Source organism: Aphelocoma coerulescens, chromosome 1A (genome assembly GCF_041296385.1).
Source record: "Aphelocoma coerulescens isolate FSJ_1873_10779 chromosome 1A, UR_Acoe_1.0, whole genome shotgun sequence".
Classification (NCBI taxonomy): Eukaryota; Metazoa; Chordata; class Aves; order Passeriformes; family Corvidae; genus Aphelocoma; species Aphelocoma coerulescens.
The window spans coordinates 52,476,675-52,496,383 of NC_091014.1; the positions used below are offsets into that span (position 1 = coordinate 52,476,675).

The 19,709-nt window shown below is 44.8% G+C and overlaps 1 protein-coding gene across 1 annotated transcript; it reads left to right on the top strand.

Annotated features, from left to right (window-relative positions):
* Nucleotides 1–193: 193 nt before the first annotated feature.
* DESI1 (desumoylating isopeptidase 1) lies at nt 194–13,914 on the top strand. The gene is made up of 6 exons (XM_069002679.1): nt 194–485; nt 9,690–9,711; nt 10,606–10,675; nt 11,320–11,429; nt 12,203–12,325; nt 13,462–13,914. Exons 1-6 carry the CDS (start codon nt 212–214, stop codon nt 13,553–13,555), a joined length of 693 nt encoding a protein of 230 aa, XP_068858780.1. The 5' UTR covers nt 194–211; the 3' UTR covers nt 13,556–13,914.
* The last annotated feature ends 5,795 nt before the right edge of the window (nt 13,915–19,709 follow it).

Sequence of the window (19,709 nt, forward strand, 5' to 3'; positions counted from 1 at the left end):
AGGCCCCGCCCCCCGGGGAGCCGGCCCTCCCCTCCACGCGGATTGGCTGCAGCGGGGTAGCGAAGGGCGGGAGCTCCTCACGCGCTGCGCGCGGCTCCGAGCCTCAGCCAATGACGGGGCACTTGTCCGTCCCCGCCCCCCGGCTGCAGCTCCGCCCCCTGGCGCTGTCGCGTAGTGACGGGGCGGCCAGGCAGGCGCGGGGCTACCGCGCATGCGCCCGGGCAGCGTCGCCCCTTCCGCCCCGTCTGTCACCTCACGGTTGGTGCCGCTGCGCTGGGGACCGGCACCGGGGCCGCCCTTTCCTCCAGCTCCCCTCCGTTTCCCGGAGGGAAGGGCCGTTCAACCTTGTCTGCAAGGGCTCCGGCTGCCGCCCGGCGGCCGCGCCCGCGCCCCCATGGAGGAGCCGCTGGCGCTGCACCCCGTGAAGCTGTATGTGTACGACCTGTCCAAGGGCATGGCCCGGCGCCTCAGCCCCCTCATGCTGGGTAAGAGCACGGCGGGGGCACCGACGCCGCCCCAGCCGCCGCCTCCTGGGGGCTCGCGTTCCACCACCGACCGCAGCGGCCCAGCTTTGCCGCGCCGGCAAACGGGGCCGAAGTCGCCGCCTCCTGCCCCGGGGTTGGCGATCCCCACCCGGTATCGTTCTCCCGAAGGAGCGGCCCGCCGGGGAAGGCTCCCTCAGGGCGCACCGAGCGGCGGCGGTGTCCGGCGGGCGCAGCACGGCTTGGGATGTGCGGGGCTGGTTCGGGGACCCGGTGCGTGGGAACACGGCGGGGTTTGGCTGCAGGATTCCTGTCGCCGCTGTCTTCGGGACGAGCTTTGCCAGTGCGGCAGATCCAGCTGCTCTGGGTCCAGCCTCTTCTCCCCCATCCGCCCGTTGCCGCTGTGCGAGTGGTATTTACTAACGGCAGATTGACAGCGTTCCCTGGCCGCTGAAGTGAGGGACAGCTCAGCTCCCGGTGCCCCCTGAAGTGAGGGACAGCTCAGCTCCCGGTGCCCCCTGAAGTGAGGGACAGCTCAGCTCCCGACTCCCCGGCTGCTGTGGCGCCGTGGCAGGAAGGCTGAGCTGAAGAAAGGCGCCTGCTGTTTACGAGGTTACTGAGTTCGAACGGCTCCATGTTGTGGCGAGGCCGGGCTGGGCTGGTGATGTGCAGCCAGCCATCCGCCCTCTCCTTCAGAGAGTTTGTAGGAGTCTGCTGTATGTCTCGTCGAGATTGTGTGCGTTTCCAACCGAACCTGAAACTTGGGATGGAAAGGGAACAGGTTTTGCTTAAAGTTTTGGAAGCATGAATTAGGAATGCAACAAGAGAGTGTTTATACCTGTTACGAGTAGATTCTGGCCCGTGTCAGACCAGCAGTCTGTGTGAGATGAGACTTCTCAACGGGCTCAGTGTCTGAACAGATGGCTCTGTGTAATCTTGTTTTACAGTTTGTTGGCACTCACTTTGCTCGTCTGCCCTATGAGGAGATTCTCTGATTTCCTGCAGACTTAAAATGAAAGTTCAGACAATTCTTAGCTTGAGGTTTCATGCATGTCAATGATAGGTTTGCAGAGTTGAGAAGAAAATATTACAGAGATCATGTGTGTTGTGCTCTGTTAGCCAGACAGCAGCAACAACCTTGGGAGATGTGTTTTTCCTGCACTAGAAAACCTCAAAACTTTTTATGTAGTCAGAGTTGTTTCTATTGTAGTCCTTAGGAAAGTAACTTTTCACCTATTAGGTGAATAGCTATGTTTTATCATGTGCTAAGAGTTATAAACCTTGAGATTACATGGGTGCATGATTTACCTGTGTTCGAGTTGAGTAGAATTTAACCAGTCTTATTTCAAAGTGTTGGTCCAAGCAAAGACTTTAATAGAGATAGGTTGTTACTATAATTATCTCCATGCCAATCTTCACATAGATCAAGCAAAGGCTTTTTAGCTCACTTCATACCTACAAAGTCAATCTTGGGATCTTGTAGCTTTCTACATAAATTCCACAATTCCATAAATTTCTACAATTTCCACATAAAAACATGTAGTTCATGACTTCGTTTTTAGTGCTTTCTATTCTATTCAAACAACAGCTTGAAAACTTTGTGCTTGTGATATAGTTTGGCGGTAAATTTCTGGGACTCTGAGCAAGGAAAAGGAAAGCTTACAAACCTGAATACTTCTGGGTAGTAGGGGAAGTGCTGCTCACTAGCACTGCCTGGTAACTGAGTTCAGATGTGTTTGTGGAATGCAGCCAACTAGGCCCGCGTGGTCACAGTGACAATGCAGACTGCAGAATATTTGAGATTATATGGATCCAGTGACACGATTGTCCATAAAACAAATCTTTCTTTCTTTCTTTCTTCCTTCATGCTGTGTCTTCTGTGCATTGATATTCAGCTCTGTTCCAGGTGATTTTGGAAACCTCCCTAAGAGACAAGTGATCAAGAGAATACTCTTCTTACCTCATGTATAGACTTCTTTTTCCTTGAAGAACAACAAAAAACTCTTGCTATCTCTCTGTATATCAACTTTCAGATGGTCAACAGCAATTTTTTCTTTAGTGATGTTCATAAACTGTAGGTCATATGGGAAAGTCATAGAAATTAAAGAGGAAGGCATTTCTTAAAGGATTTACATTTGGCATCTCTACTTACTCTTTTCATCGATGCCAAGTTTGAAACAATGCTTTTGCTTTGAGTGATAATTCTGTAACACCGCCTATATTGAAATATATGTTACATTTTAGAGAGAAAAAAAATAAATACTGCAATTGATTGTGCTAAAATCAATTTCTGTCAGGCTTGAAAACAGCAGGTCAGGTCCTCTTGCCAGAGGGAGATTAATCCTGTCTTATGGGACTGACCACTGCGAGAGCATCGCTGCACTGTGTCTTGTGTTGTGCTAATAGGATCCAGAGGTATTGTGGTCTATGTCAGCAAAGCTGTCAAGGATCAGCTCTCACGACTAAATGTTATACTAACTTTTTTAGCATCAGTTCTCTCTGTTGTTGAATGATGAATCTGGAAGGGAGAGATGTTTAGCACAGTTCATAGCAGGCTTTAGAGTGACTTAGCCTTGTCCCTTGAGCACATCTTTGTTTTTCTTGGCAAGTTTACTCTTTTTCTACCCAGACTGCTTTTATTCTCCTTACTTTTCCGTAAGTTTCCTGTAATTTTTCAGGGAATATTTCTGTTCTGAAGTATACATGACCAAAAACTGTAGTTCAATTTGGCCTTTGGTATCAGAAGCAGCACATTTAATTTTTATGTTGCTCTACATGCATCTTCTCAATAGCTACTGTTTGTCCTCTCTCCCCCGCTCTGTCTGTGACTACATCTGTCTGTTCAGCTACGTGATCTAATAATTAGAAATGTTAACCTGAATGCAGTAAGATTTCTGTTGTCGAGACAGAAAACATGATCCACCTGATTCTGTGGAGGGTAAAGAGGAAAAGGGAATGGTTCAGCTTGCAGTGCAGATTTCTAAATAGATGTCCAAAGGCAGAGAAGTCTTTAAGGAAGATTAAAATCCTATTGCATCATAGGCTTAAAGAAAAATGTCTCGCAGCTCTCAAAGTTTCCTGTCCTGTAACTGAGGGTATTGCTTTTGTGACTCTCAGAATGAGCTGGGAGCTTGGTTAACCACAGCGGCTTTGGCTCAGCATAGTATAAATTAACATTGAGTGGACTGGGAGTATGTTTTGGTTGAAATTTTTAAGTGGTGCATTCAGCTGTAGGGACTTAATAGCCCAGAGGGAATTGGAGCAAAAGGTAACTACTGAAAGGAGGTGCCTTCTGCTTGGTTCCATTTTCCCAGGTCAGCACATTTCTCTGCCTCTTCTCCGTCTGTTTTGAACAGTTTTGAATTGCTTCAGCGTGATATTCTATCAGCTTTTCTCCCAGCATTTGCCAGGGATTTCAATAAAATCGCGTGCGTTACCCTCCCCCAATCTAGCCTACATCTGGGTCTCCCTAGGCATCTCAAGGAGAAGGGAATTGAAGCAGGTTCCTCCCTCTCCACTAGGTTTTTTTTTGCTTTGGTTGAGCACCCTGGGTAGCACATAGGAGAAAGTGCTTGACTCAGTGCTTGCCTAATTAGAGTAATTTTCAATTCAAAAAAGGCAGGAATCTTAATGGATTGTCCTAAGGAAATTACAACAATATGCAAAGCAGTGCACTGCTAGAAATATACATGCTGGTTGACCAAATTGTATTACTTTTGATTCCACAGGAGACCAGTTCACTACTTTTTTTTAAGAATCTTTTATGGTCTTCTGGGGCTTGCATATCCACTGCAGAGCATAGATATATTGGTAAAGATACTGAGCTTCCTATTATTTCTTTACAGTTCAAAAGCAGGTGTAGATCTTGCACTGAGGGTTGGATGGCCTAAACTCCAAATGGGCTAAACTAAGTGCCCATCTGCATAGACAGTTCTTTCCCTCATGTCTCAGAACTCTTCTGCTCTTCAGTAAAATAATTTGGATTAATGTACAAATGCCATTTTGATTTGATATTTAAAATGCACAGGAATAATCAACATTGTTTGTCCCCCAAGGTTAATAAATTACTCTGCTGATAAAAAAGATTGGTGAGCATCTAATCTCCCTTGTGCTTGGCCTTCCAGATAAATCCAAGTATGGAAGTAATCCTGTTTGATTATATTCTAAAATTATATGCGCTTGCTTCTTCTTTCAAAATACCCCTGTATCCAAACAATTACAGTCTCCTGAATTGATTTTACAAGAAACTAATCTAACTACTTCGTTCCCCATGTTCCCGTGACTAAGCTGAGGGTCCTGGAGTTATTTAACGTATTTGAATGTTATATTTTTCTCACACGTTTCTGGCTCATCCAAACACCATGAAAGCATTTGAGCTATGAATGTTATAAAGAAAATAAAATAGCAAATATAAAAACTTGCTTACGTGTCAGATTATAATCTGCCTTATTGAAACAAGTTGAATCTTAGAGATGCTTAAGCACACAGATTTATGCTGAACTGGCGTCTACCCCAGGTTCCAGTGAGTATTTTCAGGAAAGAGCCACAGAAGCTCATCAGCAAGGGAAAAATAAAAAAGTAAATAAACAAACAAAACCATCCCCAAACAAAAAGAAGCAAAAAACCACCCAAAAGACTTAGTGATCATGTTTCCAAAGACTGACAGGCTATCACCCTAAACTCTCACAAATACAACACAATAGCTTTTCATGTTTATGGTTATGGTCTGTGACAAAAACAAGGTACCTTGACTTGCATTAGCTTGGAATGGATGCAGATCAAACTAAGCTGATTTGCTTCACATTTACTTCAGGCTGAGATGGCACATAGGCAATTTCTGTGGGAGAGCTGATACCTGATAGCCTGGCCACGTCCAGGAAATGCTGTGTGATTAAGTGTAAACATCTAAATTTGCACCCACCTTTCCTGTTCAACAGCCCCCTGACCCTTGAAATATTTAAAGTTGTTAGCATCTTACTGTTTCCCTGTTTTACCTGGATAACAGAATCACAGAAAAGGTAAAGTTTGAAGGGACCACAATGTGTTACCTGGTCCAATCTCCCTGCTCAAGCAGAGTCATCCTAGAGCACATTGCACAGGATTGTGTCCAGATGGTTCTTGAATATCTCCAGTGAGAGAAACTCCACAACCGCTCTGGGCAGTCTGTTCCAGTGTGTCATCACCTGTACAGTAAAGAACTTCTTCTCATGTCCAGATGGCTCTTCCTGTGCATCAGTTTCTGCCCATTGCCTCTTGTCCTGTTGCTTGGCACCACTGAGAAGAGCCTGGATCCATTCTCTTGATGCCCTCCCTTCAGATACAGTAGTGCCCCAAACAGCACCATCTCATCAGGACATTCCTGTTCTGCATTATGAGCATGTGCATCCTTTGGATTAGCTTTACTGTAGGTACCGAGTGAAGGGTAATGCCTACAATTTAAGGCTGCAAAGGCTTTTGCAGCTCCAATGGAAATTACTGGAGAATCAGACTTCTCTCTATAGTAATAGACAGCTTCAGGTAATGACTAAAATGGCTTGGTTTTGGTGGCAGTACCAGCACACAGTTCTACCCACATTGCAATGACCACAGGAGTCTGGAGTGTTGTGGCAAGGAGTGGAAGAACATGAAACATGACGATATCTGCCAGTAGCCTGGATAGTGTTTGCAATCCCTTCTTCCAGTCCACTCAATTGACTATGGGATGTGAGCTCCACTGCACTGTAGGATTATTTGGAGAGATTCATGGCAAGCTTGAGCTTCTGGATTTTAAGCTGGACAGTGCAGCCAGAAGCAGCTTTATTGGAAAGTGTTGCTGCAAGGCCTGGATACAGCTTATGCCTTAGCACTCACAGTAATGCTGTAGCCTGTAGCCTTGCTTGGTCATGCTGTTGGGGCTGTTGTGTGTATCAAGCCTTCAGAGGCTCTGGGCAACATATTTTGTGTATAGTGAGCAATGTCGAGCAGAAGGCAAGACATAACTTAGTGCAGGCTGCCCTGATTGCTCTACCTGAGCTTATCAGGAGTGGCAGCGGTGGTGAGCTGTCACCTGTTCTGTGCAGTGTCTGAGTCTGGGAGAAAGGGCAAAAAGAGTCATAGAGGAGGATCCCCATCAGAGGCAAAATTTCAGGAGGAAGCTGATTGTGTCCATTAAGGTCTGTATGTAACCTCTTACATGACAGAGAAGCAACACTGAGATTCTTGCTGAGCAGCAGGAAAGGGAGCTGCCTGAGTTCCTCAGAAACTGGTGGCCACTGATTTATCCCTCTGTGGCTCATTTTGAGTTGAAATTACAACAGCCAGCTGTAGCCTGGGGTACTGCACCAGCTTACCAAAAGTTCTCAGTCTTGGATGTCTCTGGGTGATCCATATGTGGTCAATAATGGCAGGTTTCTCAGGCATGGGATTCCCCAGCAGTGTTGTCATTGGAGACACTTGCACTGCCTCTGACCAAGCACAGTCCACCAGTGGAAGAAAGGGACTTTATTTTGTCTGCAGCAGGCTGGAGAGCTACCACAGATGCCTTATTGTCAGCAGTGCTGCAGATCTGGTTTGTGTTTTCCACAGTGCCAGCTTGGTTAATGACTTATGGGAGCCAAGGAAAAATAGTGGGTCTGCAGCTTCATTAAGATTTTCAAATTGGTGTTGGCACAAACTGCCTGAGCTGAGCAGCCTCAGACAGACCTGCCTTGTGAAGATAGGCAGCTTCACTTGCCAAAAGCTGTTCTGTTATTGCCTTGGCAGTTGCTGCCTTTGGACTGCTACAGACTTCATGTGTAGCAGTAAAGATTGGACTGCAGTCCAAAGCAAAGTCCAGTTCCTGAATTCTGCTTGGGTTTTGTTCATACAATCGGACAATTACTTCGGTGAAAAGGGATCTCTGGAGATCCTGCTCAAGGTAGAGCCCACAAGAGCAGATTCTTCAGGGCCCTGGGCAGCAGAGTTCTGAGTATCTTCAAGGATTGAAATCCCATATGCTTTCTGGACTCCTGCCCCAGTGTTTGACCACCTTCATGATAAATTTTTTCCCTGCTTCCTACTGAATTGTGAATTTCCCATTTTCCAGCTAGCACCTGTTGCCTTTCCCTGTGCCTATCTGAGTAGAGCAAGGGTCCCCTTTCATCCATACCTGTTGGGTACTTGTAGACAGGAATATGGACTCTTGGCCTTCTCTTCTTGAGGATGAACAGACCAGTTTTCTCAGCTCCTCTTCAGTACAGTAAGTGCTCTAGCCTGGTATGTCAGTGCCTTTTGGACTGTGGGGGTCCAAAAGTGGACACAGAACTCCCAAAGTGGTCTCACAAGTGTCAAACAGGGAGACAGAGTCACCTCCTTTGAGCTGCTGGCTTCAACCTTGCTAGAGCAGCCCAATGTGTAGCCTTAGCTGCAATGATCTTTTCAAGTAGGTGTTGTAGGTGCACGAGCAGGTCCTGGCAGCACCTGTGACATGGTCAAGGTCTGCTATAACTCTTTCACCTGCATACAGAATCTAGGTACAAAGTGGCAGCTCTCTGGAAAGCCTTTTGTTATTTTTGCTGCAGGTGTGTGTGAAAGTAAATATTAAGATGTTCTCTTTCAATTTAGCATGCAAAGAATAGGTGCAATTCTAATATGTGCTGTCTTTGAAATGGTTTGTTTCTCTGCTCTGAAGGATAAAGTTCAAGTTTCGAGTGAAGAAGTTATTTGTCGTGAGCACATGTGTAATAATTTGTTAATAGAGACACAGAGCATTAACTGTGCAGAGCCAAAGGGTAGAGCCAACCAGAGGCCAGTGCACAATATCCTGCTACCCCTACTGCTGGTGAGCCTGCAGGGCACTGGGTCCTGGCAGCTCTAGAGTGCGAGATGAAACCTCTCATGGGGAATGTGTGGAACAAGGGCCAAAGGATCAAGAAGCACAACAGTGGGACACGCTAAAGGGCCAGCAGATGCTGCTAAGATACTGCAACACACTGTTCTGCATCTGTCACTGCTGCCACTATTTTGGCCTTCATCCTGTCCAAGCCTACGTTTCTGTGCGATGGGTTGACAGGGAATGTGGTTGCTGCTGGGCTGTGATCCACGGGAGTGACAGATCAGTCCACCTGCTTCAAAACTATGTGTGCTCACTTCAGCTGTTATCTCTGTTGTCACAACAGCCTTTTCCCCACCTCTGCTCTCATGTGACCCTCGTCTGAAGCAGGTACCTATTTTGCTTCAGACTTGAGTGGAAAAAAACTGTTAGTGATTGTTTTTTCTTGTGGCAGAGGAGTACTCAGTCTACTGCTTGGGTTCAAGAGAACACCAAATGCTGGTATGCACACAGTTTTTCTGTAGTAAATCTGCTTTTTGGGGGTTGTGCACCTTGTTCATGAAATAAAGTTATAGCACATCTCTCACAGCATGCACTGGCTGCCTACAAGCTTCCAAAGGGAGGGTACCAGGGACCAAGCCTTTAGGTTATGATAGATAAAATAATTGAGCCTAGAGCAGTAAAAGCTGGTAACCTTTTAGAAAGAGGTTTAATCCTGAGATCCTGCCATGAACAACAGAGAGGTTTAGGTCTCCTGCTTCTAGGGAAATGGAAACACATTTTAAAAGGGACCTTTTCTCTAAGATGCAATTACATTATCAGGTGCCTGAAGCAAGTCTTCTCTGCTGTGTTCTGCAAAACACACAGTTTTATAACTTGTATAAATTTCAACCGTGTACTTTTCTACATCAGTCCCTACTTAGACTAATTTTTAAGGGCAGGAAGAGGGAGGGAAAGGAGGAAACCATGGAATAGATTATAGAGGCTACCACCACTGGTCATATGTTCAAGTCAGACCTCTCATCAGTTACTGAAAAAGAGAACTGAATACACTCTGCTGGCCAGCTGCCTGCAGTTATGAAATCTGTCAAATTCAACTCTTCTGCTCCTGATTGAAAACCCTAATTTTGGGAAAATGTTTTCTTTCTTGGTCTGTAGAAAAACACCAAAGGAAGGTAAGCACTAGCAGGATTGGATGGCATTGCCACCTCTGCCTGCCAGGAGGGAAGAAGTACAACAGTGGTGTGGATGAAGTAGTTTTTGAGAGACATTCTGGATTTTTTAGAAGCAGCTCTGGATTAAATCTTTGGTGTTGCTGTCATGGTGAAATAATAAGCGTGGTTCCTAAGTGATTGACAGAAAGTAGGCTGAAATCTAGAAAATACATTGCTAATAACTCTTCTTTTCTCTGCATACAGGGAAACAGCTGGATGGCATCTGGTAAGTGACTAGATTTAAATTGAATAGCATGGGTAAAACACTGGTGTAGGAAGTATTTTCAATATGCAATTATATATGCTTCAGATCTTAAGAACATTTTGTTGTGGAAGAGAGACCAAGGCACTTTTTGTTCCTGAATACAGATTGGCGGTAAGACGATGTACAGTCAGGTGCCAGTTAAACCATTCTTGTTCAAAGCTCATTGGACTCCATGGAAAAGAGTGTTGTTAGTAGTTGTTGGGTTTTTGTGCACCTGTGCACTTTTTCAAGGGTAAGATAGTGTCCTTGTCCCAAGCACTTTGGCTTATAATTCCAGGCATGACTGAGAGTAGAAGAGTAGGTGGGAAGAAGGTATTACAGGATCAAGTCTCCTGGCATACAAGAGCAGTATCTACAAAATATCCCCCACTTTGCTATAATTCATACCAAGAATTTCGATATCACGTGAAGAGGGCTTGTTTGGGTTTTTTTTAGAGGCAAGAAAACCCCTTAACCCTTGTCCATCCATTTTTCCCTCTATTGATGCATCTCCAGTGGTTGTCTGACCAGCTTCTCAGCCAGTGAGAAGTCTGTCAGTGTGGTAGCAGAGCTAGTTCTGTCTCTGAGGGCTGACCTCACCCTCAGCCCGTTAGCTGAGAGAGGCTCATGCCTGGGCTCTCAGCTAAACCTGTTCTTTCCTAACTGCTTGCAGAATTACAGTAGGCTTGGTAATCATTGCTTCCATATCCATTCATGTCCCAGCATATCCTGTTCCCACTCACAGAAATACATTGACCTTTTCTTTCAGTTATTCCCTTCATTATGTCCTTGAGCTCATAAATTTATCAGTGATTTATGTGCTAGGGTATTTACTTTTTTCCTTTATTTCAACTTTTTTTTTGTTCTCTGTGGCAGGCACACCTCCATAATAGTCCATAAGGATGAATTCTTCTATGGCAGTGGAGGAATCTCCAGCTGTGCACCTGTAAGCTAAATTTAATATTCTGATTTTTTTTTTATAGGGTTACCTGATCAGAATTGCTTGTGTTACTGTCTTTTAGAAAATCAGCAAAAGACTTCTAAATTCTGACAGATGCTAAGGCCAGCTGCTTGTCATGGTTTCCCAGGGTACCGAGAGTAAGGGAGTAGGGACAGTGGGTTTAAGCCCAACTCAATACAAGTTGGGGGTTGCTTCTTCTGGTAGAGTCTCTCTATCTGAAACATGTTTTGCAGCTGCTTTGCCAGAGTGACACCTTGTCCAATTCTGTATCATTAAGTTTTACATGCAGACTTTTTAAGAGGGGAAAAAGCCCCCAAACCATGATGTTTTTTCAGACCTTTCTGTTCTTACAGAGGTAAAACAAACAGGCTTCTAAAGCAGAATTTTACCATAGCTTAGAGCTTTCAGCCCAAAGAGCCAAATTTACCAGCTGAGATGGAAGTTGCATGTTCCTTCTCATTCTCTTGAGTGCAGAACAAAGGAGGCCAGCAGGGCTTTTTGCTTGACAAACATACCAAACGTTCCTTCTTTTGTGCCTGGACAAACCATGATAGCTTTATTCAGCAGAGTCCTCCAAAAGAATTCAGCCTGATCACTTGACATTGTCTTCTGGCTGTTCATTTTTACAGGGAGGGACACTTCTTGGCCCTCCAGACACAGTTGTTGATCTGGGGAACACTGAAGTCACTGAAGAAATTTTTCTGGAATACCTTTCCTCTTTGGGGGAATCTATGTTCCGGTAAGTAACAGCTTGTACTGGAAAACCTGTATACCAAAAAGGTGCAGAATGGAGGAAGGTATTATGAAACCAATCCAGCTCACAGAGCTTCTGTCTGCTTACTCTGTCATTTGGTGCTCTTCCAATGTGGACTGGAACTGATGCACCAATACACAAGGAGCTACCTTCTAGGCAACCCTCTGGTGTGCCAGCCTCAAGCTAGGCTGGGAAAGCATTCTTCTGGGAAGTCTTTCACACTGTTTTTTGTAAAATCGAGTAATGCCTGAAATGCTTTTGAGAGAATCACCAGGGAAAATGAAATTTCTCAGTAAATAGCAGTTTGCCCTGTGAGTCATAGGTAGTCACTGTAGTAAAGCTGCCAACTTTCACATGAGCAGAAGCAAGGTCTTGACTGTAAGTCTACTCTACTTCTCACAAGAATAGGAAACCATAACATTTAGTGTTCTGGGTATCTTTCGGTGTCAATAATTCCTGTGATTTCTCGTTACTGCTGCTGTGGTTTTAACTGAGGAAACATGACCTCACTCATTCTCCCAAAAATGGTTGTATTAAAGTCAGGGATGTGGAGAGATGTCATTTTCCACCCTGATTCAATTGAATTTGAGGATAAATTGATGTCTGTATTTTACCTTTTTGCCTCAGAATTCTTTGGGGTGGGGGGAGGAAGTGCTAATATAAGGAGATGTTCTTCACTAAGGGTGTAAGTTTTTCTGCTCATAAGATCTATGGCTGAATCTGTGTTTTTACATTTCAATTTCTTTTCTGTGGCACAGAGGAGAGTCTTATAACCTCTTTGAACATAACTGCAACACCTTCAGTAATGAAGTGGCACAGTTTCTGACAGGAAAAAAAATCCCTTCCTACATCACTGACCTTCCATCTGAAGTCCTTGCCACGTGAGTATGAATGCCCCTCCTCTCTGTAGCTGCTTCATGCTAACGCTTAAACATTTGACAGAGCCAGCAGTACCAGTTTCTGATGGATCTGTCTGAGAACCAGCATAAGATTAAGGAGAGGATGCAATTTTCTTTACATCAGCACTTGCAACACTGTATGACAAGTGCTAACGGGCACTGGTGTTCCGAAGAAGAGAGGAGAAGGTTGTTCTTCTGCCTTTAACTTAAACAGGTTATTTTGTGATGGTCTCTTATATGTGACCAGACAGGCTTGGAAAGTTTTAGGAAACAGTGCAAGGGATTTTTTTTCCCTCTTGAGCAACCAGTGTCTGTTACAAATCACTTCCCTGAGCACCATAATTGCAGCAGAGGTGTCAGTTTACTTGTGAAGAGGCAGAGGGGATACAATTTTAAAATTAATGCTGCAGTTTAAAGCTAGGATTGGGTAGAAAAAGAGGATATGAATAAAAAAGGAAATTAGGAATTCCTGCCTGGTAATTCAGATTAATTTTTTTTTAAACTCTCAGCTAGTGAGGATCCCAGTAGGATGATGTGAGCTCCATCATTTAGGTCTTACTTCTCATAACAGTGGTACAGCACATTATTTGTGAGACATGTGTCTTCTACCCTGGACTCCTAGCACTTCAGATCTGTCAAAATTAGATAAAGTGTGTAACAGTGAGTTTTACTGAAAGACAAACCAGGTGCTACAGATTGCAACAGAAATTATTCTGTGAGTGTTGAACCATTGTCTTTTAAGTAAGCTAGAGGCTATTCTTCTGGCAGGCCTCAATATTGATGTATTTAATGGAATACTGCAGTTGCATAACAGGGATTTTGTTTGCACACTTAAGTAGAATGAATCACTGAGAGCTAGTTTCAGACAGTATTACATTAGCAGTCTAGGCATGTTAGGACTCAGAACTAGCTTATATAAAATCATGTTTAAGTTTCTTAGTTACTGAACAGTAAACTAATAGGTTAAATTAGTTTGCTTTACTTTGTAGTGGAAGTCTTCAAATTTGCTTCTAGAATGTTGGTTTGATTGCACTCTAGGAAGAGAGTGCACTTCAGTGGTAAATGGGAGTTGTTGACCAAGTAAACTATTTGAGATGTTTATTTCTTTACCTTCTCAGACCTTTTGGACAAGCTTTAAGGCCCCTCCTGGACTCCATCCAGATCCAGCCACCCGGAGGAAATACCTTCAGCAGACATAATGGACAGAGCTAACAGGAGTGACCCAGTGTGCCCAGCCTCACCAGGCCTCTTGTTTTTAAACATGAATCTACCAGATTTCTATTTTATAATTTCTCATGAGAATTAACTCTAAAGAAGTTACAAGACAAGTTTTAAAATTTCCTGGGGAGAGGATTTATCAGGGTGCATGTAAGACAATGCTACCAAAAACATTGCCATAATTTCTAATAGTATTATACTAATTTATAAAGGCTGTCTTGTCCAAGTAGGCTGACACTTTCTACATAACTCCTGTGCTGGTAAGTGGAAATTCATTCCATGAGGATTCAACGGCCCATTACACAACTTGAAGTAAATAAGGGGATGTCCTGGCCATCCCTTGCAGACTTGCATCTCTTTCTTTTGTCACTGCCTCTATTATGGGGGCATTTGCTAAAGTCTGTAGCAAAAAAAGCAGAGCAAGTATTGGTAGCCTAGGAAGTGAAGGAGTCCCAGGATTAGTCTGTGTATTTCACTGACATTTGCTCGGGGAAGAGCTGAACTCATCTGATTAGAATACTTGCAGTGGCACAGGTGTGTGGGAAAGGTGATGAAACTGAACCATGTGTCAGTGTCACACTCAGAAGCTGAAATTCAGTGGGACTTGCTGTGGGAGGGAGCCTGGAGCTGAAGGTTACCAAGAGCCTTGTAATGCCAGATCCAAGAGTTATGGGAAAGAACCAGCTGAAAGAACAGAATCTCATGAGCAGAAGTGGTAGAGACAAATTTCAGGTGAAAGTAAAATGAAGTGAAATGTTTCCTTTTCTCACATATAAGCTTATCAGCAGATAGACAGAATCTTGTTAACTATTCACCTTTGCATAAGAACTGTGTTTTCTTGTTTGGTTTTTTTTTTCCCGTGCAAAGCCAGAGTTACAGTACAGTAAGGCGGGAGGAGCATGGCAACTGCATGATAATACCAGTTGGACCAATCCTGCCTTCAATATCCAATTGCAGACCCAGTAGGAGTTCCAACTTTCATTTATAGTGCTGCCCTTTCCAAAACAGTCAAGCACATCAGGGCTCTCCTTAAGAGAAATAAGTGTTAGGTCTCCCCAAATGTAAAGAAAATGAGGAGGAGTAAAATTAAGCTTTTCTGTGGAACAACTGAGTTTCTTGGGGTACATGCAGGAGCAGTCCTGTCCTTAGGTTAACCTTTGATTGTATCAATACTGCATCTTCTAGTTTAAGATTTCTAGAGCTTTGCAATTACTTGCAGTGGGAAAGAACAGGGGAATGAAAAAATAGGCACAATGTTTTCTTTTCATGCATGTATATACACTACTTTCCTGAACAGTTTTTTAGCAGTTACATTTAGGAAGGAATATAAGAAAGACATCAGACAAAACCCCAGAACATTGCTGATGCTCCATAAATGGGGATTGCACATCCCAGATGCTGCCAAAAAAGCATCTATGCAAATGTACAGCCCTTTGTCCTGTGCTTTGTTGTGAAAAGTATTGCTGCAAGTTCAGTCCTGCATCTCAAACTTCCTGCACTGTAAGCTTCGTACGTACCTAAAGGAGATGTCTTTCCTCTGCTGGGTTCTTTCTCCCAGAATAATGCAGATTGATACATTTCTCACACTGTTGCTCTGTGTGGACTCTTAACGGTTCGTATTTTTGAAGGGTTGGAATAGAGGAAAACTGCCATTTTGTCACTGTCAAATACTCTGTTGCCCTGCACCTTGTGGAGCCAGTGCACGGATGGAAATAGGGGATTGTCAGGCCATTCTGCTGTTTTGTGCTTACCTGCTCTCAGTGCACAGCAGTGGCCCCTGCAGCCCAGATTCTTTTCCTTGTCATTCTCTGCTCGTGCCATCAACTTCTTAAGTATTTCATTTGATGGACTGGACTTGGAGATAACTGTAGCAGTTAGTACAGATGGCTCTATACAAAAGCTTTCAATCTTTCCCCGTCAAAATGTCCTGTTTGCAGAAAACGATCTATGAAGGTCAGTTATGAATGCCTTTTGATGCTCCTGGAGGAAGGATTGGTGTTTGGTTTTGCTAAGCCATAGCTTAGTTTTCCTGTTTAGTGTATGATAATGTCTCCAGTCTTTTCCCAATCATGTTTGTGAAGAGTAACCAGCCTTTCATGACTGTGCCACAAAATGCTGTAGATCATGTTAGAGATCTTGGAGCTTCCTCAGTTGAGCAGGTACACTCAAGCTGACACAGTGCAGCCCAACATCTTGCTGTACTCATTTGGTACTGCAAGCAGCACAGCTGTGCTTGCTTGCCTTTCAGCAAACTATCACTTCAGGCACAGCTGCCTGTGATGGAAGCACTGGTGCCATGGTTTCTGCCCCACACACTTACACAATGAGGATATGCCCTGTATGTCCACCACTTCAGATGTCCTGAGCTTAGTTTCTGCTTGGCTGCCTACTTCAGGACTTTTTGCATCCTCTCAGGGGGCATGGAAGAAAAGGAAGACACTCACCCCATGCATTTTGCAATCTGCCTTTTCCCCTCCTGAGCAGCCCTTTTGCAGAGATAATGCTCCTTCTTTAAGGTCACTGGGTAAAATTTCACTCAGCCATACATTGTTTGCAATAGTCAAGGAGCTCCTGGGGGTCTCCTGGGCTCGGGACCTACTCTTGTGTTTTGTGGCAGAAGAACTGGAAGAGGGAACCCTCTTTGCTTGGTCTTACTGGGTAACGAGACCCCTGTACCCTGTAGGACTCTTAGGAAACCTGTTTCTCCAAAGATGGTTATGTGTAAATTGCAGGACTGTGCCCTCAATGTTCCACTCACTCAGCCGAAAATAAACTAGAGTGAGAAGTGTAAGTGTATATATAGGTGACAAACTTCAGCCAGCTGATGGACAAAGGGGCAGGGAAACTGAACTTCTGTTCCTGACAGGGAACAGAACCCTTTTGCCCACACTTACTATTCTGTCTTGTATTGCTGAGGTTCCCCCGTGCCATTTAAAAAATGTTAATAATGTCTTTAGGCAGAAAGTGATGTTTTGATTTACTTGTGGGTTTTTTTCTATTACAATAAAAAGAAATACAACACATTTTCCTGTTTGACTGCGTGTGCCCACACAACTACCCAGCCAATGCAGCTGACCAGAAGTCATCATCTTCACTCTGGTCCCACGTGGGAAGTGCAGTGTGAGGAATTGCCCAAGCTATTTGTGCCAGGTGCTGCTACTGGAAGTAGTGGTGGCCACTGCCCTTTGCTCAAACTGGCCACAGACAATACTCCTATTTAAGTTTGGGAAAATTTTTCTTCTGTAGGTACCACAGTATTTAAAACCATGCTCCTGAGGCTTGACACAGCTTGGACGAAGTGAATGAAAATGTTCTGTCAGCACAGGTTTTGTTCAGCCCTTGTTCATCTAAGTGTGCACATATGAAATGTCTGACATCTGCTGTTGAAGAAGATGCCCAACAAGAGTTTTAATGTGGGAAAAAGTCTTTCCCTGACTGCCTTGATACTACTTTCAAAAGGGAAAGAAGGAGAAAAAAGCAGTAGACTAAGAAGTAGACTTCATGGCTGGGTTCCTCTGGAGCTTCAGAGGGGATATTGGTGAGGATTATGTAGCACTGCCTAAAATGTCTGGCTCATTCTGTTCTGTTCAGCTGTCTGCATGCTTATTGATGGCATCCAAATGATAAACCACACAGTTTGCTGTTTGTGTAACAGTCTGTATCAGTGCAGTACATAAGAGGTCCTGTAACAGAAGGGGATTGTAACACAGATGTGTGATTGTGGTTATTTTGGCTGTGTTCTTCAGATGTGGTGCTGGTTTGCTATCAAGTACTAGTACAGCCCCACATGAAATACCTGGAAAACAGGTATTTTTAAATTAATATTTTTAAATACTTTTTTTAAATTAAATTTTTTAAGTGAAAGGAAAACCTTGACCTTAATGGCAGCTCTAGGCAGAGTGTAAGCCAGTGCTCACAGCCTCTTACCTTCTAAACTTCAAACAAAATTTCCTGACTTTTCCTGCCACTAACAAAGATTTTATTCCTGACGACAGCTGCTGCCGATCCAAGCGGCAATCTAGCAAATGTATCAGGAGTGGTTGGAGTGCAAAGTATTAAATAACCGGAACAGCCACGGTGACCCTGTTCTCAGAGCTAACCCGGCTGAGGGAACAGCCACAGCTGTGGACAGCTGTGCACTTCAGCACAAGGCAGGTTTATGCTGCCAGGGAAACCAAGTTGTCCCAGGTCCTCACCTGCTGATACCAAATGGCCGCCAAGGTGCTTCCTGGGAGAGGCGTTTTGGCGTGAAGAGACTTCCTAAAGCAGCGCGACAAGCTGAGAAAGCACAGCGGGTAGCTCAGATTTCAGGAAGTTCTCCTGGGCAACGTGAACCTAATGGTACTGCAGGAGTGTGAAAATGTGACCGCTGTCCCGTATTTTAGCAGACTTCCAATTCTGGAAAGTGCCCCGAGGTGGCACTGCTGCTTTGCAGCACAGGGATGCACCTGAGCCAGGGGAGAGCAGCGCCCACAGTAATGTCAATGCAAGAGGCACGAGGGAGGTCTCTCCCAGACAAGAAAGCTGCAGGTAGGAGCAGCCAGGAGACAAGACCATGGAGCAGCTCGGGCTACAGCAGAACACAGTGCTGCTACAATAGGTCTTCTAACTCCACACCACTTCCACCCAGCTATGGGAAGTGTCCTCCTCGTACCGTGTCATGATTTATGAAAATAAAGGCTCGCATTCCTGAAACTCCGGGAGCTCACTGTGTGTCTGACCCCATGGCTTTCCTTTGAGAGTCCTGGGTGTTAGCTCACAGCTCTGCTGCATGGGAGAGCAGCTCCTTGCCTTCTGGTACTCGAGCACCCAAATCCAGGAAGGCATCTCTACTCACCCATCAGCATGCCATGGTAGGCACACTTGGAAGTATTCATATTCTGGAGTAAGCATCCACACATTAACTGATGATAAATGTGTAACCACACCTCGACAAATCCTATATGTGAGCATAACCCTAAACTCAACTAAAAATTCAGCACCCAATTGCATGCGAAGTAGCTGTGTGCTAAGAAACCATTCTGGGAGCTTCAGTGCATCTGAGAAGAGTCCACATTTCCAGAGGTGGGAGACTGTAACCAGGGTCTGATCCACGAGGCCACAGATTCTGCAGAAACATCAGTGCTGGGGTGAGTAACACATGTAATACCCATCCAAGACTGCCTGACTCACAGTGTTGTGGAGGCAACTCAAAGAAACAGTACTGGAATAGCTGTCCTGGTGGACTCAGCGAATGTCTCCCCCAGAAAGTAGCTGAGGATGTTTTGGTAAACCTTGTCCAAGGCAATGGCACAGCGGTAAATTATTAACATTGTTTCTGTACATTCCCCTGCCACTGAGTGGGAGCAGGAAAATCATAAACCACAAACAAAACCCAGAATCTGTGAAGGCACCTGAATGCTTCCCTTTGAGAGGTATCTGGTGGAGAACTGGGAAAAGGGGTTGCATGATATCCTGGAGCAAATGATAACTGAGGCAAAAAAAAATCAGACTGTAAAAGAAGAATAAATCTCTCCCCAGTTCCAACCTAGCTCAGCACACTGAGCACTGCTGGGGAGAGAATGCAAGCTAACTGTTGAGCAGAAAGCATTGGATGTTCCACATAGGCTGGTTTTGATTTAGGAAAATAATTCAGGAATTACTGGGAGAGGGAGGCTGTCCACTGCCACATGTCAGGCGAGCATAATAGGGCGCCGTATGAATATGATCTGACCAGATGGTCTACTTAAATCCTAAATGACTCGTGGGGGTAAATGGTAGGCGGGTCAAAGAAAAAGCTACTGGCTTTGTGCAGAGGGTATTTTCGTTTCCCCAGTGAAAATATTAACAGCATCCTATTGGAAAAGCAAGGTGAGGGACTGACTAGGAGAGTGAGTGCGTGCTGCTCTTGTCCCCTTCACAGAAACCCCCAGAGGAGCTGAGCTTATCAGAGAGCTCAATCCAGACCCACAGCCCCTCAGTTCCGGGGGGCACTGCAGTAATAACAGTAAATTTGAAGAGATGCACGCCACACACACCCCCTCCCCCAAACTCCGGGCTCTAAAAGGATTTAAGGGAAGGGCCGAAGCGGGGAAGCAGCTCAAGAGCCGCACCTTGTGCATCCTCGTAAGAGCCGTGGAGGCGCGGGGGAGCAGACAAGAGGTGCCCG

Coding starts and splice junctions, on each gene's coding strand:
- DESI1 (XM_069002679.1), top strand. CDS start 212: ATGCGCCCGGGCAGCGTCGCCCCTTCCGCCCCGTCTGTCACCTCACGG. Junction 9,712..10,605: donor AAACAGCTGGATGGCATCTG/GTAAGTGACTAG, acceptor TCTCTGTGGCAG/GCACACCTCCATAATAGTCC. Junction 11,430..12,202: donor TTGGGGGAATCTATGTTCCG/GTAAGTAACAGC, acceptor TCTGTGGCACAG/AGGAGAGTCTTATAACCTCT.